Source organism: Filicampus tigris, chromosome 1 (genome assembly GCF_054856515.1).
Source record: "Filicampus tigris isolate MCC_2025a chromosome 1, RoL_Ftig_1.0, whole genome shotgun sequence".
Classification (NCBI taxonomy): domain Eukaryota; kingdom Metazoa; phylum Chordata; class Actinopteri; order Syngnathiformes; family Syngnathidae; genus Filicampus; species Filicampus tigris.
In genome coordinates, this window is record NC_141217.1 from 18,321,786 (window position 1) to 18,349,455 (window position 27,670).

At 42.5% G+C, this 27,670-nt stretch overlaps 2 protein-coding genes across 4 annotated transcripts in view; both read left to right on the top strand.

Annotated features, from left to right (window-relative positions):
- The window catches only part of magi3a (membrane associated guanylate kinase, WW and PDZ domain containing 3a), a 90,815-nt gene extending 70,637 nt beyond the window's left edge, over window positions 1-20,178 (top strand). The window contains exons 8-22 of one of the 3 annotated variants that reach the window (XM_086023809.1): window positions 3,058-3,164; window positions 5,789-5,986; window positions 6,484-7,104; window positions 9,929-9,960; window positions 10,444-10,702; window positions 11,729-11,823; window positions 11,970-12,162; window positions 13,104-13,313; window positions 14,335-14,520; window positions 14,598-14,691; window positions 15,563-15,605; window positions 15,759-15,896; window positions 15,994-16,132; window positions 16,374-16,446; window positions 17,391-17,537. In XM_086023809.1, the coding sequence (XP_085879935.1) occupies window positions 3,058-3,164; window positions 5,789-5,986; window positions 6,484-7,104; window positions 9,929-9,960; window positions 10,444-10,702; window positions 11,729-11,823; window positions 11,970-12,162; window positions 13,104-13,313; window positions 14,335-14,520; window positions 14,598-14,691; window positions 15,563-15,605; window positions 15,759-15,896; window positions 15,994-16,132; window positions 16,374-16,426 (2,368 nt within the window). In that variant the 3' untranslated portion in view covers window positions 16,427-16,446; window positions 17,391-17,537. Of the gene's footprint in view, window positions 1-3,057; window positions 3,165-5,788; window positions 5,987-6,483; window positions 7,105-9,928; window positions 9,961-10,443; window positions 10,703-11,728; window positions 11,824-11,969; window positions 12,163-13,103; window positions 13,314-14,334; window positions 14,521-14,597; window positions 14,692-15,562; window positions 15,606-15,758; window positions 15,897-15,993; window positions 16,133-16,373; window positions 16,447-17,390 lie in introns of all 3 variants that reach the window. The other 2 variants (XM_086023790.1, XM_086023800.1) reach the window with 2 other exon arrangements.
- A 988-nt stretch (window positions 20,179-21,166) lies between these two features.
- On the top strand, window positions 21,167-27,566 carry rsbn1 (round spermatid basic protein 1). Its single transcript, XM_086023822.1, has 7 exons — window positions 21,167-21,834; window positions 22,914-23,533; window positions 24,010-24,147; window positions 24,424-24,566; window positions 25,241-25,408; window positions 25,509-25,617; window positions 25,709-27,566. The coding sequence occupies exons 1-7, from the start codon at window positions 21,213-21,215 to the stop codon at window positions 26,108-26,110; spliced, it is 2,202 nt and encodes a 733-aa protein (XP_085879948.1). The 5' UTR covers window positions 21,167-21,212; the 3' UTR covers window positions 26,111-27,566.
- Window positions 27,567-27,670: the final 104 nt, after the last annotated feature.

Below are 27,670 nucleotides of genomic sequence, written 5' to 3' on the forward strand. Positions count from 1 at the left end.
GATAGGATGCTAGGATACGGACTGTGCTTCAGTTTCCCACAGCCCCTCATAGCAGCAAATACAACAGACAATTTAAGTGTTGGGGCTCTGCGTGGGAAACAAAGCGGAGATTCCTTTCTGATCATGAGTACAAATAAAGCTCAATGTTTCATTTTGCTCCCATTACCGCGGACAAAGAGGCGTAGGGGGGGGATCAGTGCCTCTGTTTATACAAGAGGGTCAACGAGAGGCTGCATCTCCCATGCCTCTGCCTCTTTGTGTGGCCGACTGGCCGAGTATGTGACGTCTCATGATTTTCCGAACATGAGTTGCAGTGATGAGGGAGTAAGAATAGATAGCAAAGTGAAGACCTTCACTTGGAGGGTAGCAATGTGTGTGAGTCATGCACAGGGAAAGCAGGTTGCATGTTTCATTTTATTTGCTGACATACAAAGGCTCCATCCGACTCTCAGCAGGTGGACGCTTTTAGTGCAACTTCAAAGTCGCCATTTTGGCGTGCATTTCAAGCCACTACTGCACCAACACTCAGGTGAAAATGCTTTCGTGGGCTTGATATTTTTTTCCAGTGAGACTGTTTACTGAGAGGTGGATCCGCGCGGTGGTTCAGTTGACGCAGGTAAATCACAAGCTGGCATAACAAGCAAAAGCAATCCCTTCAAAAAGTATACCAACAGTGAGGCCAATACCTTTATTTTCGCTGTTGACGGAAAACATTCGCTTTGGACATCACAATATGAATATGAGATAAGAGACAGCATTATTGGTAACTAAACGCCAAATTTGTGAGATGAAAAAGAATGTGTTGGATCACGTGGACTTCAAACAAATTATAGTGAATACGACTTAATATTTACAGTGTAACCTCGGGTTACGAATGACCTGGTGTAGCGAACATGGGGGTCACTCGTAAGAGTGTAAATAGTTGTAGCGGCCGGGTGCAATGCCTGCATTACTCCTGCCCGCCTCTAGGGGCACCATGTCAAAGGTTTATGTTATTTAGAGGGGAATTTGACGAAAAACCTTATTAAATCAGTCATAAAATGTGAAGATGCTACAATAAAATTAGTTGTGAGCTCTCGGAATAAAATAGAGGTTAATACCTTGACCCAAACACACACAATTCACGCTTGACTTCTGTATATGGACAATGTTTATTACCTACAACTAGTGGTACATACATGAAAATACTACGATGTGGCAAGCCTAAATAAATGAAGAAAAAAATAAGAAAACAAATATCAAAATTAACTGGGAGGTAAGGGAAAAGGGGACGTCTGATAGGTGAGTGTAAGGACGACTAGAGTCGAGTCGGCGGACTTTATAAAGTGCACAAAGTTTGCTAGCGTTCACTACCAATTCGTATGCATCCACTGTGAAAAGCCTCAGCAAGTTGCACAGTAGTCACTTACATTTGCTGAAGCTCACGTGATGAGCGAAGAGGGGAAGGACCTTCACTCATTTGCAGATGGAAGAACAACCAAAAAAAAAGAAAAATGGAAGAAGACTGCTGGGAGCGGGACCAAGCTTGGTTGGGTTCTCATGGAGTCCGGCCGCTGCGCGGTGTCGGGCTCCAAAAGGGGGCAACGCTGGCGTGTTGCTTCAGCGTTTTCTGCCCCGCCGGAGTTCGGCGCGTCTCCCACGTGTGTGGCGACAGAGTTTTGGAGGACTCCACCTTTTCAGCTTTGTGCAGGTCTACCGCGGGTGATTTTCGGGCGCGTGGACGCGCCAGGAAAAACGCAGCCAAAAGATCAAAAAGTTGAGAAGTGAAAGAGAGAGTTTGAGAAGTTTCTTTCGAGAGGGGGGGGATCTTGTGTTTTTGGAGAGAGCGTGAAGTTCAGAGAGCGAGAGAGACCAGGCCAGGCCTTTTTATCTCCTTAAGAAAAAGGGGAGGGGGTGAGGTGTCCAGCCCCTCCTCCAGCTCAGGTTTCAGGTGAGCCTCAATTCATGGCAATAAAGTTAGATTTGAGTCTATTAAATTGTCCTGTTAAAACCTTTGTGCATTTCACAATTTGTAGCTGGCATCAACTGTCATACTTCAGCTGGAAACATCTCATTCTGAATGCGTCTAAAGTTTAGGAGTCAAAGATATGAGTTCAACCCAACATCTACACTCATAAACCGGACCGGGAAAATGATTATTACCATAGAGAAGCAGAGTCATCAATGCAAAGTTAGCAGGATACACAAAGTAAGCAATACACAAACACATATATATATATATATATATATATATATATAAATACATTCAACTATGTTTCATTTCAAGGTAATTTTGATTGCTCAAAAGCATAGGAAGTTCAATGCTGCAGTTCCCGTGTCGACCTCTTGGGGTCGGTCTTCATCCAGCATTGTCAATGTTCGTCGGGCTGGCCCCCTGCTGAGGAGGGTCCAAAAAGTCTGTTTTAAGGCCGTTCGAATCCACATCTGTTGCCTGGAGAGGGGACCAGGTGACGACGAGTGGCTCCTTATCAGGATTTTGGGTCTTCCTGAGTCCTAGCATGTCCTTGTCAATTGACAGGGGTCCACTGGTGATTCCATTGTTTTGAAGTTAGGTTATAGTAGACTTGATGGCATCTCCGGGCTGACTCTTGTCTCCAGCCCTGAAGATGTGGTCCATATGAAGCCATATTTGCTACACTGGTTACGAACAAATCGGCTAAAGCACAATATTTTAGAAGAAAATCTGCCTCGGTTACGGCACTATTTTGCATTTGCCAACTGTCGTGGACTGGCGAAAGGCTCAGCTGTGCTTTCTCTCACGCTACATTGGCTGCGCATTACGAAATTGCAAGTATCTTTGTTTTTTGCTTTTAATTACGACTCAGAATAGCTCTTAGCTAATCACTATTGAAAAAAAGGAAGGGAGTCATTGTGAAACAATAGGATAGTGTTTTGTATTGTGATAAGAATAAATTAAACTGAGCATTGATGTGAGTATCAAAAGTTGAATTCAGTTTGAAATACCTCATTCCTGCTCCAAATGATAAAAAGTCGAAAGCTCAAGGAAATGTGAGGAAAAAAACTCCCTCTACATTTTTTATGTCTGCCGTCTTGCAGTCATATCAACCAGAAGACTCAGTTTGAGAATCCAGTCCTTGAAGCAAAGAGGAAGGTAAGCGTCGAGACGCCCTCTGCAGCATCCTCAACAACGGCCACACCATCAGGTGAGCACAAAACACAAAGACAAGCAGAAATAGCGTTGACGTCCTATAGCATCAGTGATTGCCCTGTGCACATCTCGTCCCTCCTGCTGAGATGTTTTAGAAGTTGACAGGCTGCTTATAAACAGCTGCCCTCTGAAGCAATGATAGTCAATTTGCATAATGGAGCTGAGCTGCACTGGGCGACGAAACTCATTTTGGCAGGCAGATATTAAATTCTGAGGGCTCCGAGGTCTCTTTTGAAGCAGAGTCACAGCAATTAAAAGTAACTTGTGTTAACAGAATTGCATTTTCTAGATCATTGATGGGCAACTGGCAGACCACACTCTCAGTGCTGTCGATTATTTTATTTTTGTTATAAAAAAAAAAGAAAATCTTCAAAAAAACACTGATAAGCATTTTATATTCATTTTCCACGGGAAAAGGGGAGAAGTCCAAAATATGACAAAAATATTGGGCGTCAAAAGGGGAAAAAAGTCAGCAAATATGATATGCAAAACTTTAGGTGCCAAACTACAAATATGCAGGTGCCGACGGTAGTTTTAAGTTGTAATATCACTAATCACCACTTGATGGCAGACATGTCTTAGTTGGGCTTACACTGTCTTTTACTGCCCTAAGTACAAGGTGGATCGGGCTAATATTTTTTGCAGATTTGGAATGATATGCAGGACAAACATAGTATCTCAAAATTTTGAGTGAGTGTTTTTATGAAAAAATGTACAAAATTGTTTTTTACACTCAACGTTGGTTTCATGTTCAGCAGTTTTGTGCATCGTTGAGTGGTAATTTTTAGAGCCCTTCGCACTGGCAAAAAAAAGTACAGTTTGTGGTTGTTTTGTTTTGTTTGCTGAAAAATAAAATACATCAAGAGCATCTATTTTGCACGTAGTTTGTCCATATTTAAAATAGCATTTTTGTCATACATCTGACTAGGAAGTGCGTAGTCCTTTGTAGGCCTTCCATTACCACTGATGAAAAAAGTGTGCTTCCTCCAGCATTTAAATTGCCCATCCCAGTTCTAGATTGTTGACAGTATCTGTTCATCATTTTCTGCCATAACCCTAGAACACTAATGTTGTTGTTTTGTAATGGGAAACTAAAGATGGCATACAGTGTTATACTTTTACATAAATTGATGATAACTGTATTTTATCCGGTATATTACAGTATATCGGGTTAAATGTAGCTGACGTTGGTGATGGTGTTTCTAATTTTAACATTAGTGTTCTAGGGTGAAGTAAACGCTGCTTTGTGTTTTTATGCTTGCAAGTGCTAATATTTATAGTTTTTTTGTGCACATGAAACACAAGGACATTAATATTCAGGTAGCCGCTGTATTTTCAACCTACCACAGCCGAGGATCTCTGTAGTCCATGGATGAAACAGCCTTTATTTATGTGCTGCCAACCTCTGCTTCAATACACCATCTCCACCTTTACGCCCTTGTTAATGAGAATGAATAATAACAAGTGAGGTTGTGGATGTGCGTGAAGTGGCTTCTAAACAGTGTTCTGACAGGACAGCCAATCTGACCTATCAGACAAAACAAAGAGCGAGAGAGACAGTCAGAGAAGCCCAGCACCGCACTCCATCCTAATTATAGCACTGACAATCCGGTCTGGCATTTTATATAATTACTTCACCCCCGAGACGTCAGACTGTCCCTCAGTGGCCCACGTCTTAATTACCACCATGTAAACGTGATTTGGGTGTAACATGCGCACCCCACCATCTTTTAGTGGTGTTATTTGTTCACGAACTATTCGTTTAAACCAATTAATCTTTGAACGTACTGAACGGAATCAGTTCATAAACGGATTTCTTCCTTTCTCCGTTCATTTGAGCTCACTCAGCCGCACGCGTGCCGGCCGGGAGTGGAACTGCAGCGTGCTGTTACTCGCTCGTGAATCTTGGGCAAATGACGCAGCTAGTGTGCGGGCGGGGGATGGACTTCATTCATTCGGAGTATACAAATCACTCACTGACGATCCTGCCCTGAGTGGGGCTGCACTTGGCATCTGTTTCTCCGAGCTAACGGCTTACACGCACAAAACACACACACACCATTATCTTAACAGACTACACATGATTTAATGAGAGGAGAGGAGACACGTACACATACGTATTATTACTATCCCCTCTGTGCCTCTACAGCATTTATTTGTATTACAGCTGCAATGTTTATTTTTGATGAACTGATTCTAGTGATTCACTAAGGTCAAAAGAACTGCCGTTCTCATCACTACCACCCTTTCTGTTCATAGCACAATTCATCACAGTCATGCAGAAAACGACGGTTTCTTTTGCTTTTTCTGTTAGCATTTCTTGGTGAGAGGGTTCCTGGTTGTTCCAAAAAAATATCATTACACCTAACTCTGAACAAGTGTGCGCATTACTTGCAGCGAGTAACATGCTGTCAGATCTGATATCGCATGTCGCATGAGTGCAGACAGGTGGCGGTTTTTGAGCTTTTCGCTTTCTTCACATCACAGGAACATTGACACATCCGCAGAAGCATATGTGACATATTAACAGCTTTTATGAGATTGCTGAACCAGCAAAAGGTAAATCTTCATTCACAATTTCTGTAAGTGACATTTCTTCTAACTTTGTCCCTGCGACAGAGGAGCCTGGTCACATAGTGCGACACTTCACAAGAGACCCGTCTCAGCTGCAGGGCTCCATCTATCAGACTGCTCTTCGAAAAAGCCCGCAGGGCTTCGGCTTCACCATTATCGGAGGGGACCGTCCAGACGAGTTTCTTCAGGTCAAAAATGTCCTTCCTGATGGGCCTGCTGCACACGACAAGAAAATTGCCTCTGGTAAGGCTCCCTTTATGACAATTTGGTATCTCCATGGACAAGTCAAAGAGGCTAGAGGTTAGGTGAAGAAAGGAAGAAGACTCTATAACACAGCATTTACAGCATTATAGCATAATGATATGATATATATATATATATATATTAATATATTATATATCTATTTATATATATTAATATATTATATATATATTAATATATTCCCTTTCTGTGTTTCCACTCGACGGGGTTCATTGTGGCCCACAGGGGCTCTACAACTTGGACCGATAAGGGAAATCTGATCTGCGTTTGTCAGGGTAGTGTATTGATTGCGTGGGAAGGTTGAGACAAGCGTATCGGTCGGCAATTTAGCTGGCTCTCCAGACCTATTCTTCGACCTATTTGTCAGCCAGGTCTTTCCAACCTCCTTTTACAACCCAGTGTATGTGATTGTGATCTCTTTTAAAGCCCTTTCACCAGTCCTCTAAAGGCATTGAAACATGCATGATTTGCTCTTCCAGGTGACGTGATTGTTGACATTAATAGGACATGTGTGCTGGGGAAGACACATGCCGATGTGGTGCAGATGTTCCAGTCCATCCCCATCAACCAGTATGTTGACATGGTCCTGTGCCGTGGTTACCCGCTGCCTGAGGATTCTGGCAGTAGTGAGGACGCATCCAAGGACCCTTCTCCCACTGCTTCCAAGGCTCAGGACCCCCAACACAAAGTCCAGGATGTTGGAACCCTCCCCAGGCAGACTGCAGCGCTACCGCCCATGGCTAACGGCGGGCGTCTCCACCACCACCATGCGCACCACCACCACCACCACCACCACCCCCACCATCCTCCTCATGTCCACAACCAGGAGGGCCCAGATGCCACCCTGCTTCAGCCCGAGCTCATAAGCGTGCCTTTATTGAAAGGCCCCGGTGGTTTTGGCTTTGCCATCGCCGACTGCCCCCTGGGTCAAAAGGTGAAGATGATTCTAGACGCGCAGTGGTGCCGCGGTTTGCTGAAGGGCGACGTCATCAAAGAGATTAACAGACAGAACGTGCAGACGTTGAGTCACTCGCAGGTGGTGGACATCCTCAAAGACTTGCCCGTAGGCAGTGAAGTCAACGTGCTGGTGCTCCGCGGAGGTGAGTGTGAGCGTGGTGGCAAGTGGCTAGTTTGTCTTCCCACATGATCATGAATCACACAGACAACACAAGGGGAATGATTAGCAGAATGGCAGAATTCACAACAGGTGTTTGATCCATGCATAGAGCAATACCGCATTGGTCTTCAAATGGTCTTTTTTTCACGCTGTTCACATTCTGACGTCGTGAGATGATACTGATCGACACTACTTTACTATTGTGAGGGTTCAGGAGGCACTGGATGTTCTCAGCGGGAAGTGGCCACTGAGTTTGGAGTGTCACTGAGTGTCATCAGCAGGTTGCAACTAGGAATGTCCTGATCCGATCACTATTGATAGGAAATCGGGCCGATCACATGATTTTCAGTTGCATGGGGCAAAAAGACTGGTTGTCTTCATTCTCTGAAATTTGACCAAATAATCCACAAAGCAATGAATATAGTCTGAAATGTGAATGTGGTACCTTAGTTTTATGTCACACAATGTTGTAATTGAGTTTTTTGGGGAGAGTAGCGGTATAGTCAGAGTGATGGAAAAGAGACCTGCGCGCAGTGCTCTCCTGTATGCTGCAGCAGAGCGTAAATTGTGTTTGGAGGAAGAAAAAAGCTTTTACGCTTATGCATTGTGCTTAATGTTAACATTCTGTTAGAATAAATGGTGTGGCTATAGTTCATGTATTTGATCATTTTTATGCGGAAAGTACAAAAAACTGTCGTAAAAGAGTTGACTTGTTCAACTGTGTATAATCAAATTCAAAGCTGAAAAAATATATATATACATATATATATATATATATATACATATATATTATATACATATACATATATATATATATATATATATATATATATATATATATATATATAGATAGATAGATAGATAGATAGATAGATAGATAGATAGATAGATAGATAGATAGATAGATAGATAGATAGATAGATATAGAGCAGAAAGGCGGCGCTTGTTGTGATTCATTTGCCGCTTCCGCGGGGCGGCAGAATGCAGAGCCCGGGTCCGCCGTGGAGAATTTCTACCCTTCTATTCACATTAATTCTCCACGAACTTGAAGGACTCTGTCATATTGGCCGTGCTGCAGATCTATGCTGCATACTCGCAAGTCTGCTATGATTCTTTTCGTGCGCATGCATATATTAAACGCGCAATCGCTGTACAGGTTCATCATTGCTTGGAAAAGGAGTAGGCTCTCTGACCCGCGCTTATTCTGGTGTGACCCTGAAGCACCCTAGTAAAGTCAGCAAATTATTTGTCCGTGTGCCTAACCTACAAGATGTAAATTCAGCTGGCACATGTACTGCACTGTTTGCCCAGGGAGTTAATGTGACCTGATGCTTTGCACCAAGGCGTTTCACATTTGACTTGGAAATATTGTAACTTCCCTCCAGCTGCTTGTTTAATGGTGACACCTAAATCTGGAGACATAACACTCGTACAAATATGAGTACGGACCGGTGCGGAGAGGAGCCTATTTTCCATGCATAGCAGTGATTTCCAAATGATGGGTGAGCACCCATAAGAAGGTCGCAGATCTGTTTGGGGTGGGTCGCAAACGGGTAGGAAAAAACCGACTGGGGTCCTCGGCAGTGGCATTTCAAAGTTACAAACTGCACACATGAACTCACGTTGTGTGTAAGAACACGACACCACGCGTACAAGAAAACGCGCTCGGTTACGGCCACATTTGCTGTTTTTCATCCATTAAATATTTTAAATTGACTGTTCTTTTTGTAAGTGTCATGTTCATCCTCAATTTATGAATAAGGTGCTCTGAAAGGAACTTCGAGTAGGCGTAGATGTGTTCAAAATATGATACACATGTTTTCACTTGCAAAGGGATATTTTTCAACGGGTTTTATTTTTTTCTTCTTAACTTCTATAAAAGTATGTCTAGACTTAGCGACACTAGGAAATTCGGGTCCCAGATAATAGTTGAGAGCCACTGCTATAAAGCGTCTCCTCTGTAATTGCTATGCTGAAACTTTTATTGTGCAGCTGGAGAATGCTGCCTCCTACTGGCTGCATCAAATTGTGGCCCTCAGGCACGTGTCATGGTCAAAACGCTTTCAGACAGGTTAGTCAGAAGTTCAGAACAACAGTCCTATTGATTTTCAAATATATCTGGAAGCTGACATCCAATGCAATATCAGTAAGAATGTGTTCCTTGCCACGTCTGTGGTATGCTCAATTGTTTACAACTGTTCAAAATACCAGAATCACTTCTTCTTAGAAGGCAAGAATCTGCTATTGTGGTAGCTTGGTTCAATAGTCATTCAGTGCAGGTAGATTCTCAACATCTGCTTCAAATTGCACGCCTTGTCAGTAATTTCAATTCTCGACCGCTTAGGAGTGTAATACCACCACAACAGGTCAAAATCAATATACAGCAAATTATGTATATTAGGGCTGCTCTATTATGAAAAAAATATTAATCACGATTATTTTGGTAATAATTGAATAAACCATCATTGATTTTTATTTATTTTTCTAGTACAAAACAAGAAAATGAAAAAGTGCATTTCTTTGAAACACAATGTAAGCTCCTTTTGGACCAAACAAAATGTATCAAGTTAGTTATAAAAAAAATGTGCAAATGTATAAATTCAAGTATGACTTCCTTGTGTAAACAAACATAGTGCATTGGATATATATATATATGCATATTAATAATCATTTTTTACAATTATGCCAATTTTGTAATCGTACGGTGTAATAATCGTAATTGTAATTGAATTTCGATTCATTGCGCAGCCCTACTGTATATGTACGGTAATCACCAAATGTCTTGACCTATTCCGTTCTGCTTCTAGGTCAGACATCACCCGTGAAGTCATTGAAACCCGTAAGTTGAAACACACACAAATGTGTCTTATTGGTCAGAAACAAGCATTTGTAGATGATAAATCCAATCTGGAATGATAACACAATACATTCACTTCAAGCACCAGCCACTGCGTTTGCTACATTATTCTGGCAGCATTCTTCCTGCAGGCTCAGAGCCCCCCCCCCCCAAAAAAGTAAGCTGCTTTCTGGCAAACAATAATTTGAACATCATTATGTGCTCAGCTGTTGAAGATGATATGCTTTATTTAACAGCTTGTTCCTGCATTGCGCCTCCGTGCTGCACTCTCAAAATAGCAAGCAGCTGAAGCAGCAACAGGCTCGCAAATACTGGTTTATTGATTCCTATCAGAATGTGTAGCTGAGCATGGCGCGTAGTCACTGGGACCTTCTGCTGTTGACACATGAGCTAATGTGTTTTATATTAGACATGGGTGTATGTTCTTGCCATGTTCAACATTCCTGTTTGATTCCTCTGTTCTAGTGCACAGCACCAACATCTCAGCCCGCTCCTCAGCATGCATCCCAACCTACATTTCAGCCTGCCCCTCAACAGACTCCTCACCACACCCACAATACTCCTGTCACACAGTTGCAGCGACCGGAGCTAAACAACAGCCCCGAGACTCTCGGTCATGCAGAGCCGCCCCCGAATCCGCTCTCCAATGTCATGCGCTCATCTTCTCCTAAGCCGGATGCTTCAGAACTATACATCAAGTCCAAGGCTATGTTGGATAGCCAGCGTACGTGTGCAACCATTTTCTAACAAACTGTTTTGTATCTATCAAATGATAATTTGCCATTTTGGTCTAAGTTTTAGAAATGATTTTCCATAGTGTGCACAGAATTGAACGCTTAAGGGGGAGTCAACCCAAAACATATGTTTTTCAAGAATATGTTCTATGCAAGCCCACTAGTTGAAACAAGGCATTCTGATAAATATTGTGTTTGCGGAATAAGAGTTAATCCACTCGGTTTTAGCCATCCCAGGGGGCGGCCATTTAATATATATCACAACTACTCAGGGCTTCGCTAACGACCAATCACGGGTGACCTGTTTTCTGAAGCTGAGCCGTGATTCGTCGTTACCTGAGCCCTCAGTAACTGTGATGTCATTTTCAGTCGACAGAAATGACAAAATGGCCGCCCCCTAAGATGTCTAAAAACGGGTGGATTTTGCTGCTTAACTCATATTCCACAAACGCAACATTAATCAGAATAACGTGTTTCAAGTAGTGGGCCTGCTTGAAACATATTCTTGAAAAAAAATATGTTTGGCTTCATTTCTCTTTTAGTTGATTTCCACGTTCGAATTAACTTCACTAAGAATAACTGTCACCACTGGTATTCTGTTTATAAGTCTATTACATTAAATTATTTTCAGTAAGAGCACCACTTCAAGTCATTTTATACTTGTGTTACTTGACTGAAACTGGTATTTATTATTTGGCGTAAAGGCCGACATTTGAGAGTTAAAAACTCTCCTAGAGCATTAAAATATAATTCAAAAGTGGTTGTAGGTTGTAGTAGCTGATTCATAGATAGATAGATAGATAGATAGATAGATAGATGCCAACTGTTTGGGCTGTATTCATTTAAATGCAAATTCTAAATTGTCTCAAACAACCCACTTGGGTCAAATAAATCAACAAATAAATGGTTGTGAAGGGTTATTTTTGGTTGAATCTGATTATTTGGATGGGTGGGTTTCTTTCAGTCCTCTTGTCTTTACGAACGAATGCAATTTTCAATCAAATGTTCCTCTGCAGCTGCAAACACCAAGGACCTAGATGTGTTCATCAAGAGAAACCAAGAGTCGGGCTTTGGCTTCAGGGTCCTTGGAGGCGAGGGGCCGGAGCAGCCGGTAAGACTGGAGACTTAACAAGCCCCCACTGTTAAATACTACATGTCCAATTGCAGCAGATGGAGAGAACAGAAAGTCATTTTGTCTGGTGTAAATCCAGATGTAGGTTTCAGAACATTAAACTGTCTTGTGTTTTGTGACCGCAGGTGTACATCGGTGCCATTGTCCCGCTGGGTGCAGCTGAGAAAGACGGGCGCCTGAGGGCGGGAGATGAACTACTTTGTATAGATGGGGTGCCCGTGAAAGGCAAATCACACAAACAAGTACTGGAACTGATGACCAACGCCGCCCGCAATGGCCAGGTCATGCTAACCGTCCGCAGGAAACTGACACATTCAGGTGAGCCCACTGTCACTTCTGAGGTGGGTCAAAGTAATAAATGACCAGTAAGTAACAACACATGTATCTCAAAATATGAGATAGTACTGGCTTCCCCTACTTTTGTGGTCTTTGATATTGGTGAAACCAGCCAGGGCAACTCTCATAGGGCCTCATTAATTAACCCAAGGTTTGCATGCGCATAAACAGACTCAAACTTGATTTGCACACACAAACGGATGTAGCGGATCTACGAAGCGGGCGCACGAAACAAAGCAAAAAACGTTTTTTCTTTTTTTGTTGATTCGTCTTGCCATTCTGCAATGGCTCGGTTTGCCATGTGGGAGGTTCCGAACTCTACCAGTCTCAAATGTCAACCAATCTTCTGAAAGTATTCGTTTTCCTGTATCAAAGCAACAACCACATTGATTTTTCAACACGCAATTTGTAGTAAACGTGTATTTGTTCATACGTCAGTTATCGCACCCAAAATCTACATGTTGTCATCTGCCGACTACTGGTTGATTGATTTATTTGAAAGGTGTGCTTTAGCGCTCATAGCTCTGCCAAATTTTAGGCAGCAACTCCACCAGGGTTTGTAAAATTGTCATCGGACTAAACTAAAACAAAGAAGCAGCCCGACTGGAAAACAAACCCTGAATCGAAAGGTTTGAGTCGTCTAAGGTCCTCCGATATGGCGTTCTTCCCGTCCACTTTCCCAACCTACAATGTTTGTTAATTGAAGACTTTGAATTATCCATAGAAATTAATGTGAGTATGAATGCTTGTTTATCGTTTTGTGCCCCGTGATTAACTGTTAACCACTCCAGGATGCACCCTGCCTCTTGCCTTAAAAGTTATCTGGGATAGACTCAAGCTCACCTGTGACCCTAATGTGGATAAGCAGCATAAATGGATAGCTGGACGGATGTTTCTAAGCATGTGTCTGTGTTCTGTGTCAGATGGCGGCGGCTGGGAAGAGGAGGGCGGGCATCAGCCCCTGCCGGTGGCACCTGCTCTGGTGGGCAGCTCTCCGACGACCCCCCGAGGGGAGCCCCTGAAGGCCGCCTATCCCTCTCGGCAGGAGTCCTTTGAAGTCACTCTGCATCGCAAAGACAGCGAAGGCTTTGGCTTTGTCATCCTCACCTCAAAGAACAAGCCCCCTCCTGGAGGTCGGACATGTGGTATCATTTTTGAGGCAAATTCAAATACAGTGGTACCTCTACTTACGAAATGAATTGGTTCTGGAAGAAATTTCTTAAGTAGAAAATTTTGTACGTAGAGACGCGTTTTGCATGTAAATGCCCTAATCCGTTACAAGCCCCCCAATATTCAGACATAAATGTTTTATAAAGCATCAAAATGCATCAAAACATGTAACACATAAAATCATGTTACAATTAGATTATTGCACAATAAACGAGAGTTGTGCATAATGTAAAAAAAACAAAGAATAAAAATGATGGTCGTTTACCTTTTAATTGCTGTCCTCATCGCTTTTTGCCCTCTTTGGTTCATGTTCTCTCTCAGAAGTGTTTTTTGCCTGGCGTTTTGTAAAGAACTGATTTAATAACGTGGCGACTGTCGATACATTACGGTCATATTCTTTGGCGAGATCAACCAAACGCATCCCTTTTTCATACTTTTCTATTATCTCTTGCTTTGTTTGTATGGACAAAAAAACAGATTTTCTCCCTTTTTTCTTTTCCTCGTTTCTAATTCACGTAAAACTATCGGAACACCTCATGGCCTGACGAGGCGACTGACGAGGACGCTGCATAGACGTATCTATCACATATATATCAATCCACCTGTCTACCTACACACATAGACATATACAGTAGAGGTCCCTCTTAGCCAATGGGATGCCAGGAAGATGCTAGGCTAGCCAATGGCAGAGCAGCTATGAGCTATGAAAAACTAATCAAGGATCCATTTTGCTGATTTTTAAAACACATTCCAGATGTTTGAGCTGGCTTGGTTGAAAGAACACATCGATACTAAGTGACATGTCTCCTGCCAGTGCTTAGGGCAAAATTTCAACTGATGATTTCTGTTGCTTTTAAAAGATACCAAAGCATAGAGTTGTTTTTCCTACAAGGATCTTCAAACCTATTACATAAATACAAACAACTGTAATGTGATAGTCACGTTTGCATCATTTTTTTTTTTTTTTGTCCACGTGTTTTTCAGTCATACCTCACAAGATCGGACGCATCATTGAAGGCAGCCCGACTGACCGTCTGGGCCAGATGAAGGTGGGCGACCGAATCTCCGCTGTAAACGGCCAGTCCATCATGGAGCTGTCACACAACGACATTGTCCAGCTCATCAAGGAAGCCGGCACTTCAGTTACCCTCACCGTTGTACCCGAAGACGGTAGATTGGCATGTTTTTCATCAGACGACGAGGCAATGATCAAATATTGAATATTCCCGTGGCTTTTGCTCTTCTAGACAGCATGCCTCCGTCCACCACAAACTCGGCCATGCAGAGTCCGTCGGTGCATCCAAGAGCTGTTGGCCAGCAGCCTCCCAACTATGCAGACAGGTACGGGCAAACCACAAGAAAATCAAGCAAACGGGGATTGTAGACAAATGACTTATACGTCCAATCTTCTTAGTGCAGCTAGCGGTTTGTGCTGCACTGTGGCTCGCACACAGCAAGAGGGAAAATCCCCTTCCGCCTCTGCTTGAATGGCGGGGCGTATATAGGAGAAAAAAAAAAGATTACAGCGCATTTTTATGCAGCGCTTTTTAATCCTCCAGCAGCAGTACCTCACCTGCTCAGCATTCCAATTCTACACAATAAGCGCCACTGCACAGCCATTGAAGGGAAGATACAACATCTATGTGTAGTTTGTGAGCACAGAAACTACTACTGTAACAAGCGCCAAAGCCTTTCCCAGTCATGCAGCAATGAACTGTCTAGCCCGCACAACTCTTCGGAGGGTTCAATACAACTTAGCCGTCACATGTGTAGTTAATAAAATGGCCAGGAGGCTTTGTCATCATAACATTATTAGATCTGGTTTCCCTGTTTTTATTACATAACATATCGGCAGGAATTCCGTCAGCTTCTTAAATAGGGTTATGGTAAGCCCTGGTGGCAGTCCGCGGAATTGCAAGTAGTACACCAGAGTTTTTACGCTTCATTATTATTCAAGGAGTTTGAAAAAGAATTTGAACAAGACAATTCCTTTGAATGCTGCTGAAGTTATTCTGTGAGCGACTTATTGAGGGTGGTTCCTCTAACGTGGTGGTGTTGCGGGTTTGAAATGAGTCGTAATGAAGCTACAATGAGGCACCTAGAGTTACAGTACTGTATGTATAATTCCATTTTAGAGGGTTTCATGCACGGATTGCAAAGACGGCAGACTAAGTACTTTGTATTTTCCTGGTGTGTGTCTTCTGTGGAACAGGAATGGGGACATGGGAACACTCAATCCACCGGGCCTCAAGCAGGTGAGACTGCATTTGTTCATTTTTACTGTGTTTCCGCTCCTTTGTTATTTGCTTGCTCAGCTGTTAAGATGCTGTCCCGGTTCAAGGGAAGTTAATGTTTTCCGAATCCCTCACATACGTTTGAATTGATTTTTTTTTTCTGAAAAAAAAAAGGACTGTTTTGTGGTGGAGCTGGATCGTAGCCAGAGAGGTTTCGGTTTTAGTCTGAGGGGAGGTAAAGAGTACAACATGGGCTTGTTTATCCTGCGCCTGGCCGAGGACGGGCCTGCACTTAAAGATGGAAGGATACATGTGAGTTTTTGCCATTTGGGTAGAAATGAAGACACACTCCAAGTTCTCTCATGACAAAAATTTTTTTTAAAAATGGATGCATAAATCTGCTTCGCAGGTAGGCGATCAGATTGTGGAGATCAATGGTGAGGCCACCCAGGGCATCACGCACACTCGAGCCATCGAGTTGATCCAAGCCGGCGGCAATAAAGTTCATCTGTTGCTCCGACCCGGCCAGGGCTTGGTTCCCGATCACAGTGAGTGACGCCCGACAAGCACGTGCTCACACCTAACCATGCACATAGATCTCTAGTGTTGAATATTGGCCACATGCTGCTGCTTCTTCTCATGCACGTGTTGCAAGCTTTCTCTCTCGCCTCTCATATCTTGAGCTGGCAAGCTCTGTCATGCGCCGATATCTGACTTGCCTTCTCTGTTTTTTTTTTTTCCATTGGCACGGCTGTCTGTCTGTTTCTATTTGTCTCTTCCTCCCTTTAGGTCTGAGCTCTTCTTCCACCCTGTGCTTCTACATGAAACCAGAGCATCACTAAAGGCCTCACTGCTTTTCTTGGTCTGTCCCTAAATAACCGCGGTAAAACCTCGTGCTCCTCTCCTTCTCCCCAAGTGATCCGTCTGCTGACAGATTTAAATGTTGTTCTCTGCTCCCTCCTCTCACCCGCCGTCAAATTAATAGACCGGTCGCCTGTGACAGCACATGTAATTAGGTTCTCTACTTGGATGGCTAAACCAAAGCAGTGAGTCCTAGAAGAACAAACAGACCTGCAGGGGTTAGGAATTTATTTGGGATGCCACTGAACATTTTCCTAAGGGAGAATAAGAATAGGTTTTGGATCAAGACCCCTGCAGTGTCATATAAACATATTAGTTTGGTATTATGATGATTATTATCATTAGGTGGCTAGCACGTTTTTTTTAACAGTACATTACATTGGATGACATTTTGGTATAAACTTATGTCATTTTTCAAATCCTCCTTGCGACACACAGGATCAGTGTTGGTTGAATTAAATGCCTTGAAAACCTGGTTAGGGAATGGAACTTAGAGTCCTATTGGCCAACGGCCACATTCTAATATAGCTAAGTTCCATCAGCAAGGGTGACAAGAATCCGCGTGTTGTTGTTCACTGACATCCTCTCGCCACGAAAGGAGGAATTTTCATGAGTTGTTGCTCCTGGAAATCGAGCATGTTGGCAACAATGGCTTTTCTGTCGGCCGAAGCTGTGCACAGTGCAGCTCAGGGGCAAAACTGTAGCGACCTAAGCAGCCTGTGGATCGATCGGGACTATGTTGTGACACAGGATTTACCTTTACTAAGCTAAATACTGGCGTCCTGCAGAAAACGGAGCGCTTTTTGTTTTTTTTTACCGTGGCAATATTTGCACCTCTGATGCATGACATTTTTATTTTCCCTTGAATGTGCACAATCCCCCAGTAAAGGATGTCTTCGATTTTCAGATCGCAAATGATCTTCCCTTCCACTGCTTGCTTCCCAGGTTCGAAGGACAACGTAACCATTCCAACCTCAAGCTTGCCCAAACACTCTGCAACCGACGGGCAGTTATCATCTCCAGCCTCTCCATCCTCTGTCACCATCGCTACCTCTGAAGTGTCCCCGTCCTCACCCCCGGTAACCATCCCCGATGAGTTCTCCAGAACAGAGCTATGGCCAGTCAGCACGCCTGCCGCCGGGAGGGAGCACGCACGTCAAGCTAACAGATTAAGAGGGCAACAGGTTTCCACCAAGCGTACCACCAGTCCCGGCACCCACACCAGGAAAACAAGCCGGAGTGACTCCAAGGCTACCAGTCCCAAGAGAGCACCTGAAAGCGGGGCGGATCGTGCCGACAGCTCCCAGAGCCCCAGAAAACCAGAGCGGGGATCCTCGGAGGACACGAGCAGGGATCGAAAGCTGGAAGGCAAGAGAGACCACCGCTCTTCCAGCCCCAGGAAGAGCTCCAAGAGGGAACATGACGATCCCCAAAGCCCGCGCCGCCCAGCGGGCCAGAAGCCGGCCGGGGAAGGGCGAAGGCACAAGGATGAGGCTGCAGCTCATTGGCAGGAGAGGGGCGCTACGGAAAGTGATCGCCACAAGAGGGGCAAAAAGGCTGAACAAGAGGCGGTGGCTCAAAAGTCGCACGTGCAAAGGGAGAGGTCAGGATCAGGTGGCGATACACTGAGCCGCAGGAGTGCAAAAGAGAAGGAGAGTAGGTCCCACAGGTTGCCTGAAGATGGGAGTAAAAAGGACCCCAGGGGGTCCAGCAGTAGCATCCAGGACCCCGGCTGTAATGGGACCTCCACCAGCAAGAAGCCTCCCATCACGCCGGGTCCGTGGAAGGTTCCCAGCCCGAGCAAGATCCAGTCCCATGTGGACACAACATAGAAAGCAGGATCAGTCATGGCCCATGTTTTCTTTTCACCCAGTTTGCCAAGGCAGATGTGTGTTCCACAGCGTGTGATGCACGCCGGAATCTGCTTTTGAATCGGATTTTTTTGTTTGTTTGGTTTTCGCTGGTCATTACAGACTCCGGCTTGAAGGGAACTCTTGCATTTCCCAGTTCACTGTGAGACTTGGATGAAGGATCTGATTTTGTCACTGTGAAGGTTCAAGGCACATTCTTGTACTGGCTGATTCTCCGTTGCTTGTGGATGTGTTCCCGGTGTTGGAGTCATTTGGTGTTTTTTGACAACACTATTCCATTGATGAGCTGACTAATTTCATACGCATCTGGGGTTTCGACTCTCATGGTCTTTTCAACGTGTTGACGGCTTTTTTGGGGGAGCTTTTGACACACGACTCAACAGACCGGACACTTGTGCTTATCGTACTCGTGTTTGTTTCATCCGTGTTAATAATAATGTAACTTATTGAAACCGTAACTGTCGGTAGACATGCTAAGTCATTTCACTCGTCAGGTCTCAAAGGTAGAAAGAGAATGTGTAGATAACCATTACAGTTGTACTGAAAAAAAAAAAAAAAGGCTTTGGCAATGGAGGGAATCTATACTAGCTAAATCTGCCTATATTTGTTTGGCTGGGTTGCCAATGCTCACAATGGATAAATTGGCACAGTGTGAATGCCTACACACACACACACAAAGGGAAAATGTGTTAAAATTACTGATGAACAGCAACTGCAAGTACTTCACAATCTATACATTCTATTTCTATGATTCCGTGATCCGTATGGGTCAGCTTAGCAGCTCTGTGTTTTGTGACTGTTGTGTGTTTGCAAGCTTTTCCATGTCGCTGTAGCACCGATTTAATATACTGGATCTGAGCATTATTTATCAAAGTGTTTACAACATACTGACAGATTTTAGATGAATGGAATTAACAGAACTTGATTGTAACAAGTGACAGCTCTGACTTCAGCATTCTTAAACAATGCCTATATATTGTCATCACCAAAAATATGGCCACCACAGCTTTTAAATGTTTTCTTTGTCCACCTCACATTTAATTTGCCACTAAATTACTCCCATCAAGTCAAAAATCTTGAGTCAAAAAGGTTTGTTTATCAAATTCTTGAGAATTGACACCACTGTTAGTATGATATACATACAGCATTCACAATTATTTTTAGAGATTTTCATTCAGATTGAAATATATCAGTGTATTGTAGAAAATTATTTATTATCACAGAATCAGGGAAGCTTTTCAGTAAGGTATTAATGTATTGAGTTCCCATGTGACTCAACATTGACTTTTTCTGAGAATGACTCGACAGGGAGTGGAAAATTACACAAAGTTTATCGAAGGAAGTCAACCAGTGGCCCATATTGTTTAAAATAACTTCTCTGTGGACTTATTGGGTTGAATTTAAACCTGCACTGATGTTGCTGCTCTTGAGCACTGTGTTGTCTGGCTCGCATATTTTTATTCACACGCTTGTTGCCATGTGAAGCAGCAGACTGCCTGTTGAAGGATGTACAGAAGAAGCTGTCTGTGGCATCACTTACAATTCTTTTGTCCTCTCTGTTGTTATGATCGACCCCTGTACTGTTTACCGTGCATTCCATTACCATGTATGAGACTGTGGCCTTGTATCGCTCAAACACATATAAGAAATATATAGTTTTAACGTCACAGTTAGTTGTAAATGTTTTTAAATTGTACAGCACCTGTATAAATCTTTGCCTTCATGCAGAAAAACTATCATCTGTAAATTTTTTCATTATTTTTGTAAGGGAACTGACAGGAAAAGATATAAAATTGGTGAAAATAAATGATCTTGCATTCTGATCATGCACTGATGAATAAAGGTTTACTGAATAAACAGAAGCATGTGTTTGTTGGTATGTTAAGATAGGTGGTAGAAAACATTCGGCGTGACATTCTTTGGCCTTTCTCTTAAAAAAATTCAAATTAATCATGTTTGTAAAGAAAATAACCTTTATTAGTCCCAACATGGGCAAATTTGCAATATGTGTTGTACAAAATGATCAATGATCAATAATGTGACTTCAATTTGCAGTTACTGGGTCACGATAGCGTTGAAGTTGTTATAAGTACTGATTTTTAAAAATAAAAACATAGAATTTAATGATACAATATGGTCACGATTATCTGCCCTAAAAGTACAATACACTATTGTCACTATCCCCCCCCCAAATTCTCTTAATATGCCTTTTTAAATATATATTGTACATTGCCGTAAATTTGTGACTTTAAAAAAAAATTATATATATATATATATATATATATATGTATATATATATATATATATATATATATATATATATATATATATATATATATATATATATATATATATATTGAGAGAGAGAGAGATCCTATATATACTGTATACACACACATGGATAGATGGATAGATAGATAGATAGATAGATACTTACATGTATGTATGTATAGAATGTTTTTAATACATGCCTACATAGGCGAATAGCTGTATAATTTTTAATGTGACTGAATAATTTCCTAAACGCAAAAAGCACTCGTGGTATGCACAGCTTTATTTCATGTTAGATTTTTTTGTAATATTATTAATTTTACGTGTTTGATCGTTTTGTATTGTGAGTGCGGATGTTTGTTTTTCTCTGTGTGCCCTGCGATTGGCTGGCAAACAATTCAGGGTGTCCCCCGCCTACTGCCCGAAGACTGCTGGGATAGGCTCCAGCATTCCTCGCGACCCTTGTGAGGATAAGCGGTATAGATAATGGACGGATGGATGGATGATCGATTTGTTCTTGGGTGGAGGGAGTGCGCGCTGTCTCGCGCTCAATTATGTCACCCATTGAGAACGGCGAACGTGAGTGGTCGCACATAGGCAGTACAAGAATACTTCATCTCCCGTGATGCTTTTCGACGTCTCGCGCGTGCGCAAAGCAAACGGGTTGAAGCACAACGCTGTGTGGACGTGCAGAGGAGCCGCAAGTGCTTTAATTACGTCAAATGCTTTAAATATGACAGCGACAGTGGACTCGCTGCGGGTCGAAATAGGAGAGAGTAAAACGAATGATGTTTTTGCTCCATTGTCCAAAGAGAGAAGAAGAAAGAAGAGGGACTTGTCCGATGAAAGGCGGACAGAGAAGCAAGATAAAGTGAATCTCCATCCTCATCCTCATGAGCACCGTGGCCCCAAGTGGCATCTGCTGCAACGCCATTCTCATCCTCTCAACTTGAGCGCGAGTGAGCATGTCCATAGCAGCCATCATCATCATCATTCCCGCAGACACAATTTCACCAAGAGGAACCTGCCTCATCCTCCTCCTTCTCTTTATCCTGCTGCGCCGAGGAAGATACCTGAGCATCCCAAGCAAGGACGTCTGTCTTGCGAATCAACCAACTTCTTCACTTTTACACTTCCCAAACAATCTGAGTACAAAGCTTCAACGAGGGACAGTCACTTTAAGGTTAACATCAGAAAGGAAAACACCTATACAAAGGTGGGGCTCGCAGATGTAAAGAACAATATAGGTAAGAGTTTTGTATATTTAACACGTGGGCTTTTTGGTGTATATCCTACATGTTGTTTACATATTGATGCGGTTATGGAGGAAGTGTTTTGTTTGGGGGACACCCACCAAGTTTCTGGGACCTTGGAGTATATAAAGCACAGATTGGCAACTGGACCACACTCGGAGTGGCCCTTTGATTAATAAAAAATAAAAAAAATCTTTTTTTAAACCCCAAAATTCAGAAAACGTTGAGAAACATGTAATATACGTTTTACATGTAAAACGGGGGAAATTGGGGGAATAATCCATCCATCCAACCTGGGGAAAAACATGAAAAGTCCAAAATATGATAAAATATCTTAAATTAAAAGAGATTAAATGTGTGAACGTGAAGGTGACGAATTGCGATTACACAGGGGTCAACAGTAGTTTTAAGTTCAATTCACCACTAGATGGCAGACATGCCCTGTATTAAAACCTGAGTAGACCTAATAATTTTGGGGCGGATTTGGAATGAAATGCAGGTCAAACATAGTACTTCAATAATATAATATATTTTGAGTGAGTGTATTTTTGTGGAAAAATTACAAAATGAGTTCTTGCACTTAATGTTGGTTTGTTATTTAGCAATTCCGTGCCATCCTTGAATGGCAACTTTAATGCAGGAGAACATTTTGCACTGGAAAAAAAATACAGAATGTAGTTATTTTGTTTACTTCAAACCCTTTGTTGTTGGGTTAGGATAGTGGATTTTTTATACATGCATTGAACGTAAGAAACAAATGTTCTTTACGAAAGACAGATTCTGTTAGTTTGCATGCAGATCAATTGTATTTTTTTTTTTTCGTTAAATCTGCAATTAATATAAATTTATTGTGGCAGAGTATCAAGTGATCTAAAAATACTCCACTCACATGAAAATGACTGTAAAGTCACAGGTATCAGCATTTTCCTCTAGATGTGGGTGTATTGATTGGTGAGTATTATTGTATTGGTGGTGGCCAGGGCGTGAACAAGGCCATCCCTGGACACCATGTAGCTCCACCCATGGTGTGGTCATTTGTTTTGGTGGTAGTTCACCTGTTTCTGTCTGGGCAGAGTCCAAGTCCTACAAAGTGAATGTGACATCTTTGACACTGGATGACTCCATCCAGAAGAAGAAAAAGAAGAAGCACCATGAGGAGGAGCACACCGCCAAAAAGGTACGACTGATGAGCAATAAAGCTGTTCAAACAATGTGTGCGGGATCGGAACTTGGTCCACTTCACCCTGATCCGGCCTCATGTGGCAGCTTCAAGCAAGAACATCTTCGCCAGCCTGGCAGACACTGTCCAAACGATTCTCTCACCCCCTTTCTATCTCATCAAGACCAATACATCCGTAAGTCTTCCCTGCAAACGGGCTCCTACGGCCGCTTTATGCACGAGGAAAGGCAAGCCAATGGCGGCGCATCGGTCCTGCACGCCTACGCCGATGAGCTGGCTTGCCTGAGTCCGGCTCAGATGGAGTGCTTTTCCCAGGAGTTCCTTCAGTTGGCTTTTGCTGAGAAGCAAAGCGGCGCGGCCTCGTACGCCTTGGCGGTGGTGCACAGTGCAGCCGCCTACCTCCCTGACTTCCTCGATTACTTTGCCTTTAACTTCCCGAACACGCCGGTCAAAATGGAAATACTGGGCAAGAAAGACATTGAAACAACGACAATTGACAACTTTCATTCTCAGGTATGGCAAAATCGTAGCAGCAAAATCCTGTATTTCGTTCATAGAGCAACAGGTGGGAAAAAGTATTGCTTTGATGTCTTTACCCTCTGAGAAAAGATGTCAGAATGCGAAGGGTAGGCAACTTCATTGCTCAACAGGAAGCAGACTAGTATGCTAATGCTAATGCTAAGTGTGACTACCACTCTGAAGAATCTTCAAATGATGCATTCGTCTCGTTTTAAAGAATGTCACACCCAAGGTTTTTGGCATAGCTGAGGTCAAAGGTGGAATCAGTCCATGTTTCATATCACAAATTTGTGACCCATTTTCAGCATTTTTATATATTATTTTATATTATGTCAGTGCAAGATGTATTGACTTTGAATATTTGGGCTCAAAGTTGATGGAGACACAGCTACTTGTTGTAGCTGAGAATGTTTGCAAAATAAAGAATTTCTTGTGTGGAGAAGAGACAGTCACATTAATTGCTTCCTCAGGTGAAACGTACATACAGTTGCGGAACTTACCGGGCCGGACCCATGAGGCAAATCAGCTTGGTGGGAGCCGTGGATGAGGAAGTGGGAGACTATTTCCCAGAATTCCTGGACATGTTGGAGGAGTCGCCATTACTAAAGGTTTGATTTTTGTTGTTGTTGTTGCAAATGTTTTAATTGGCATCGCCATTTTTACATGTTAATTTTTACATTGGACAGCAATGGCTAAACATATGAGTTGCGAAGCATTACTTTTGTTTTAATGCACCATCTGCAGCCAACTTGTATTGTGAATAGGTGTAATTTCACTTTTCAAGACAAAATTGATGCAGCGATGTTGTCGAAATCATGTATTAGCTTATATGAATATTTGAAAGCTGTATGATTGAACAAATACAATATTTCTGACTTGTATAGATGACCCTTCCGTGGGGAAGCCTCTCCAGTCTGAAGCTGGACTGTCGCTCACAGAGTGACGACGGGCCCATTATGTGGGTGAGACCCGGAGAACAAATGGTGCCAACTGTCGACGGGTCCAATTCAGCTTTAAAACGACGCAGGTAAACATTTCAACATTTAACGTGGAGTATGTAGTCTTGAAGGGACTAGTAAGATTTGAGTGTAGCCTCACTCAAAGGTAGATAGTAGCAACATTGCTAGCATAACGTGTTCATCATAGAGTATTGCCAAAAACGAAAGGTTACCGGTTTGACGTATTTTCTGGAATGTGTGCGCTACCCATTTGCAGTCATTCGCACTGCAAACACCTCCTTTACAGTATATATCCCTTGACATGAGAGCATTCAAATTCCTTCTGTTTAACTTAGCTTGCTAACCAAAGTTAAATAACTAGCCAAGAAATTGTAATAGTCTCCTGTACGAGAGCCTCCGTGTGTCCCCACCATCCTTTGAATAATATTCTACTATCAGGTCATACATTTTTAACATATCGTATAGCGTATATGACAAAAGGTTTGTTTTTTTTGTTCTTTGTTTTTATGTCTACAAACTCTACCTTTAATAGAAGTTAACTTATTTTTCTTACAGTGTATATGGTAGTTTATTAAGTGTATTGAGGGCTTATATCTTCAGCACCAAAAATTAATTTCATCATGAATTTATATTGAACCAGTAATCTTCTAAAGACGATTTTCTGCCTCTTTGGTATACTGTATAAATGAAAATACGCTAGTTTTCTTGTGGACAGAATGGATGATGGTTTCTTTTCGTTTAGGTCCATGAATGAGATAAAAAATCTGCACTATCTGCCAAGGGCGAGTGTACCCAGAGAAATTCTGTTTGAGGATCGCACCAAGGCTCATGCTGACCATGTGGGCCAGAGTTCTGACTGGCAAAGTACTGCTGCTGTGGGAGTGCTGAAGGCTGTGCACTTTGGTGAACGGTGGGAACCTTTTGTTCAGAATAAAACCATTGTGCTTTGATCATGTCTGGCACTTTTTATGAGAATGGATAAGTATTTTTTTTTTTAAACTCTCCCCCAGGAATAATCGACCTCGTGTAACCAAAGATGTTGTGTGTTTCCATGCGGGCGACTTCAATGAAGTTGTGCAACAACTGCAGCTGGATCTGTTCGAGCCGCCAGTATCTCAGGTAGTCTTCAGGAATTATCCATGATGGATTTACCATCATGAAGATGTGATTTTATGTTCCAGTCCTCTTATCATGTGGACTGTTTGCACAGTGCACTCAGTGGCTGGATGATGCCAAGCTCAACCAGTTGAGAAGAGAAGGCATCCGTTACATCCGCTCCCAGCTCTGTGACGATGACATTTATTTCATCCCACGCAATGTCATCCACCAGTTCAAGACGGTGTCGGCGGTCTGCAGCCTGGCCTGGCACGTCCGCCTCAAATATTACCACAAGGGGGAGCGAGGTGAGGAGGCCAGCAATCTTGTCTCCTCCAACCTGGCCCAGTTTGACACGATTGTCACCCCCATTGTCCGACCACAAGATGGGTTTGGCAAGACTGAAGAACAAATCTTTAGAAAGCCGGCCACACCCTCGAAAAAGCCTCAACTGCCGCCACTGAAGCCAGCCAAATCCTCGTGCTTACCTCACGACGTAAGACGGTTTCCACCTTGACTTTGTACTGGTCCATTCTGATTGCGCAACTTTAAATGAGACAGTCTTCCACTGTATACTTACCCCAGTGGCATAACATGTCTATTAGTAAGTCTTTTGGTTTATAGGGAATTTATCATACTGTGCAGGGTCCGACATTAATGGTAGCCCGATGGCCCTGGACCAGTTTGGCACTGTCTGAGGCCACCTTAGAGATGCTGGCCAGACCCCGCCAGTAGAAATTTCATAAATAATATGATGAAATCAACACATTCTTGTTTTGTTTTTGTTTTTACATGCAAAACAACTAACAACACAGAAGTAAGAAAAAGTAATCAAAAAAATCTTAAAGCAGTCAACCTGTTTTCTTTTTTTTTTTTTTTTTAAAGAATATGTTCTATGCAGGCCCACTAGCTGAAAAATGGCATTCTGAATAATATTGCGTTTGTGGAATATGAGTTAAGCAGCAAAATCCACACGATTTTCGTCATCCCAGGGGTTGGCCATTTTGTCACTTCTGTGATGTCATTTGGCAGGAGTGACAAAATGGCCGTCCCCTGGCTAAAAATGGGTGGGTTTTTGCTCATATTCATATAACTCATATTCCACAAACGCAATATTAATCAGAATGCAATGCATTATATCATGAATATATGGTGCCAGTACCGTTTCAACAGGGTCACCACAACGTGGCTCATACAATAATGTCGGACCCTGCATTGTGTTAATGTTATTAACAAAAGATGAACATGATGGAGGTTTTGGCTATTTTTAAGAAATTTGATTTGATTCTGGGCAGCAGGTGGGTGTAGTGGTACATAAGTAGTCATCTTCCCTCCGGCCTTCCTGCGTAGAGTTTTTGTATTCTCCACATGGTTGTGTTTTCTCCTGCTACTGCGGCTTTCTCACACATTCCAAAATACAACCTTAATCTTAATTGACCACTCTCAATTGTCCATGCGTATGAAGATGAGTGTGACTGGATTTTTGTCTGTCTGTGCCCTACAATTGACTGGCGAGCAGTCCAGTGTAGACCGCCTCTTACCCAAAGTCATCTGGGATGGGCTCCAGATCACTGTGATCCAGAACAGGATAAGCTGTGAGGAAAACAGATGGATAGAAGGTACATCTCCAAAGCTGTCTGAGTGGAATCATTAATTTAAGGATTCTTTTCATTTTAAAAGAGCTTTGAGATGGCTGTAGTTATTCATTTCGGGGTAGCACTTAATGCTCAACTTTTTGGGGCCATTTTATACTCTTTTATATGTACTTTTTAATGCTATTTATTCTTGTTTGACTGAAAATTGAAATGTTATATATAACTAGTGAAAAAAGGTTATTAACAAAAGTTAAAAACAGCAATAAATAGAAATTGTGTAGCAGGTCTGTAGGTGTTTTTCAGTTTGTTAGTGCAACCTCATACATGCGAAAAATAGAGTTTTTCATTTGATCCATTCACAGATCAACTGTAGCTTAGTTTTGTTTTTTGTTTTTTTTGTTGTTGTTTTTTTGCATTGTGTTTGTTTCCCCCAAAGTTACAAGATCATCACACAAAGAGATTATGAGTTCATCAGCATTTCC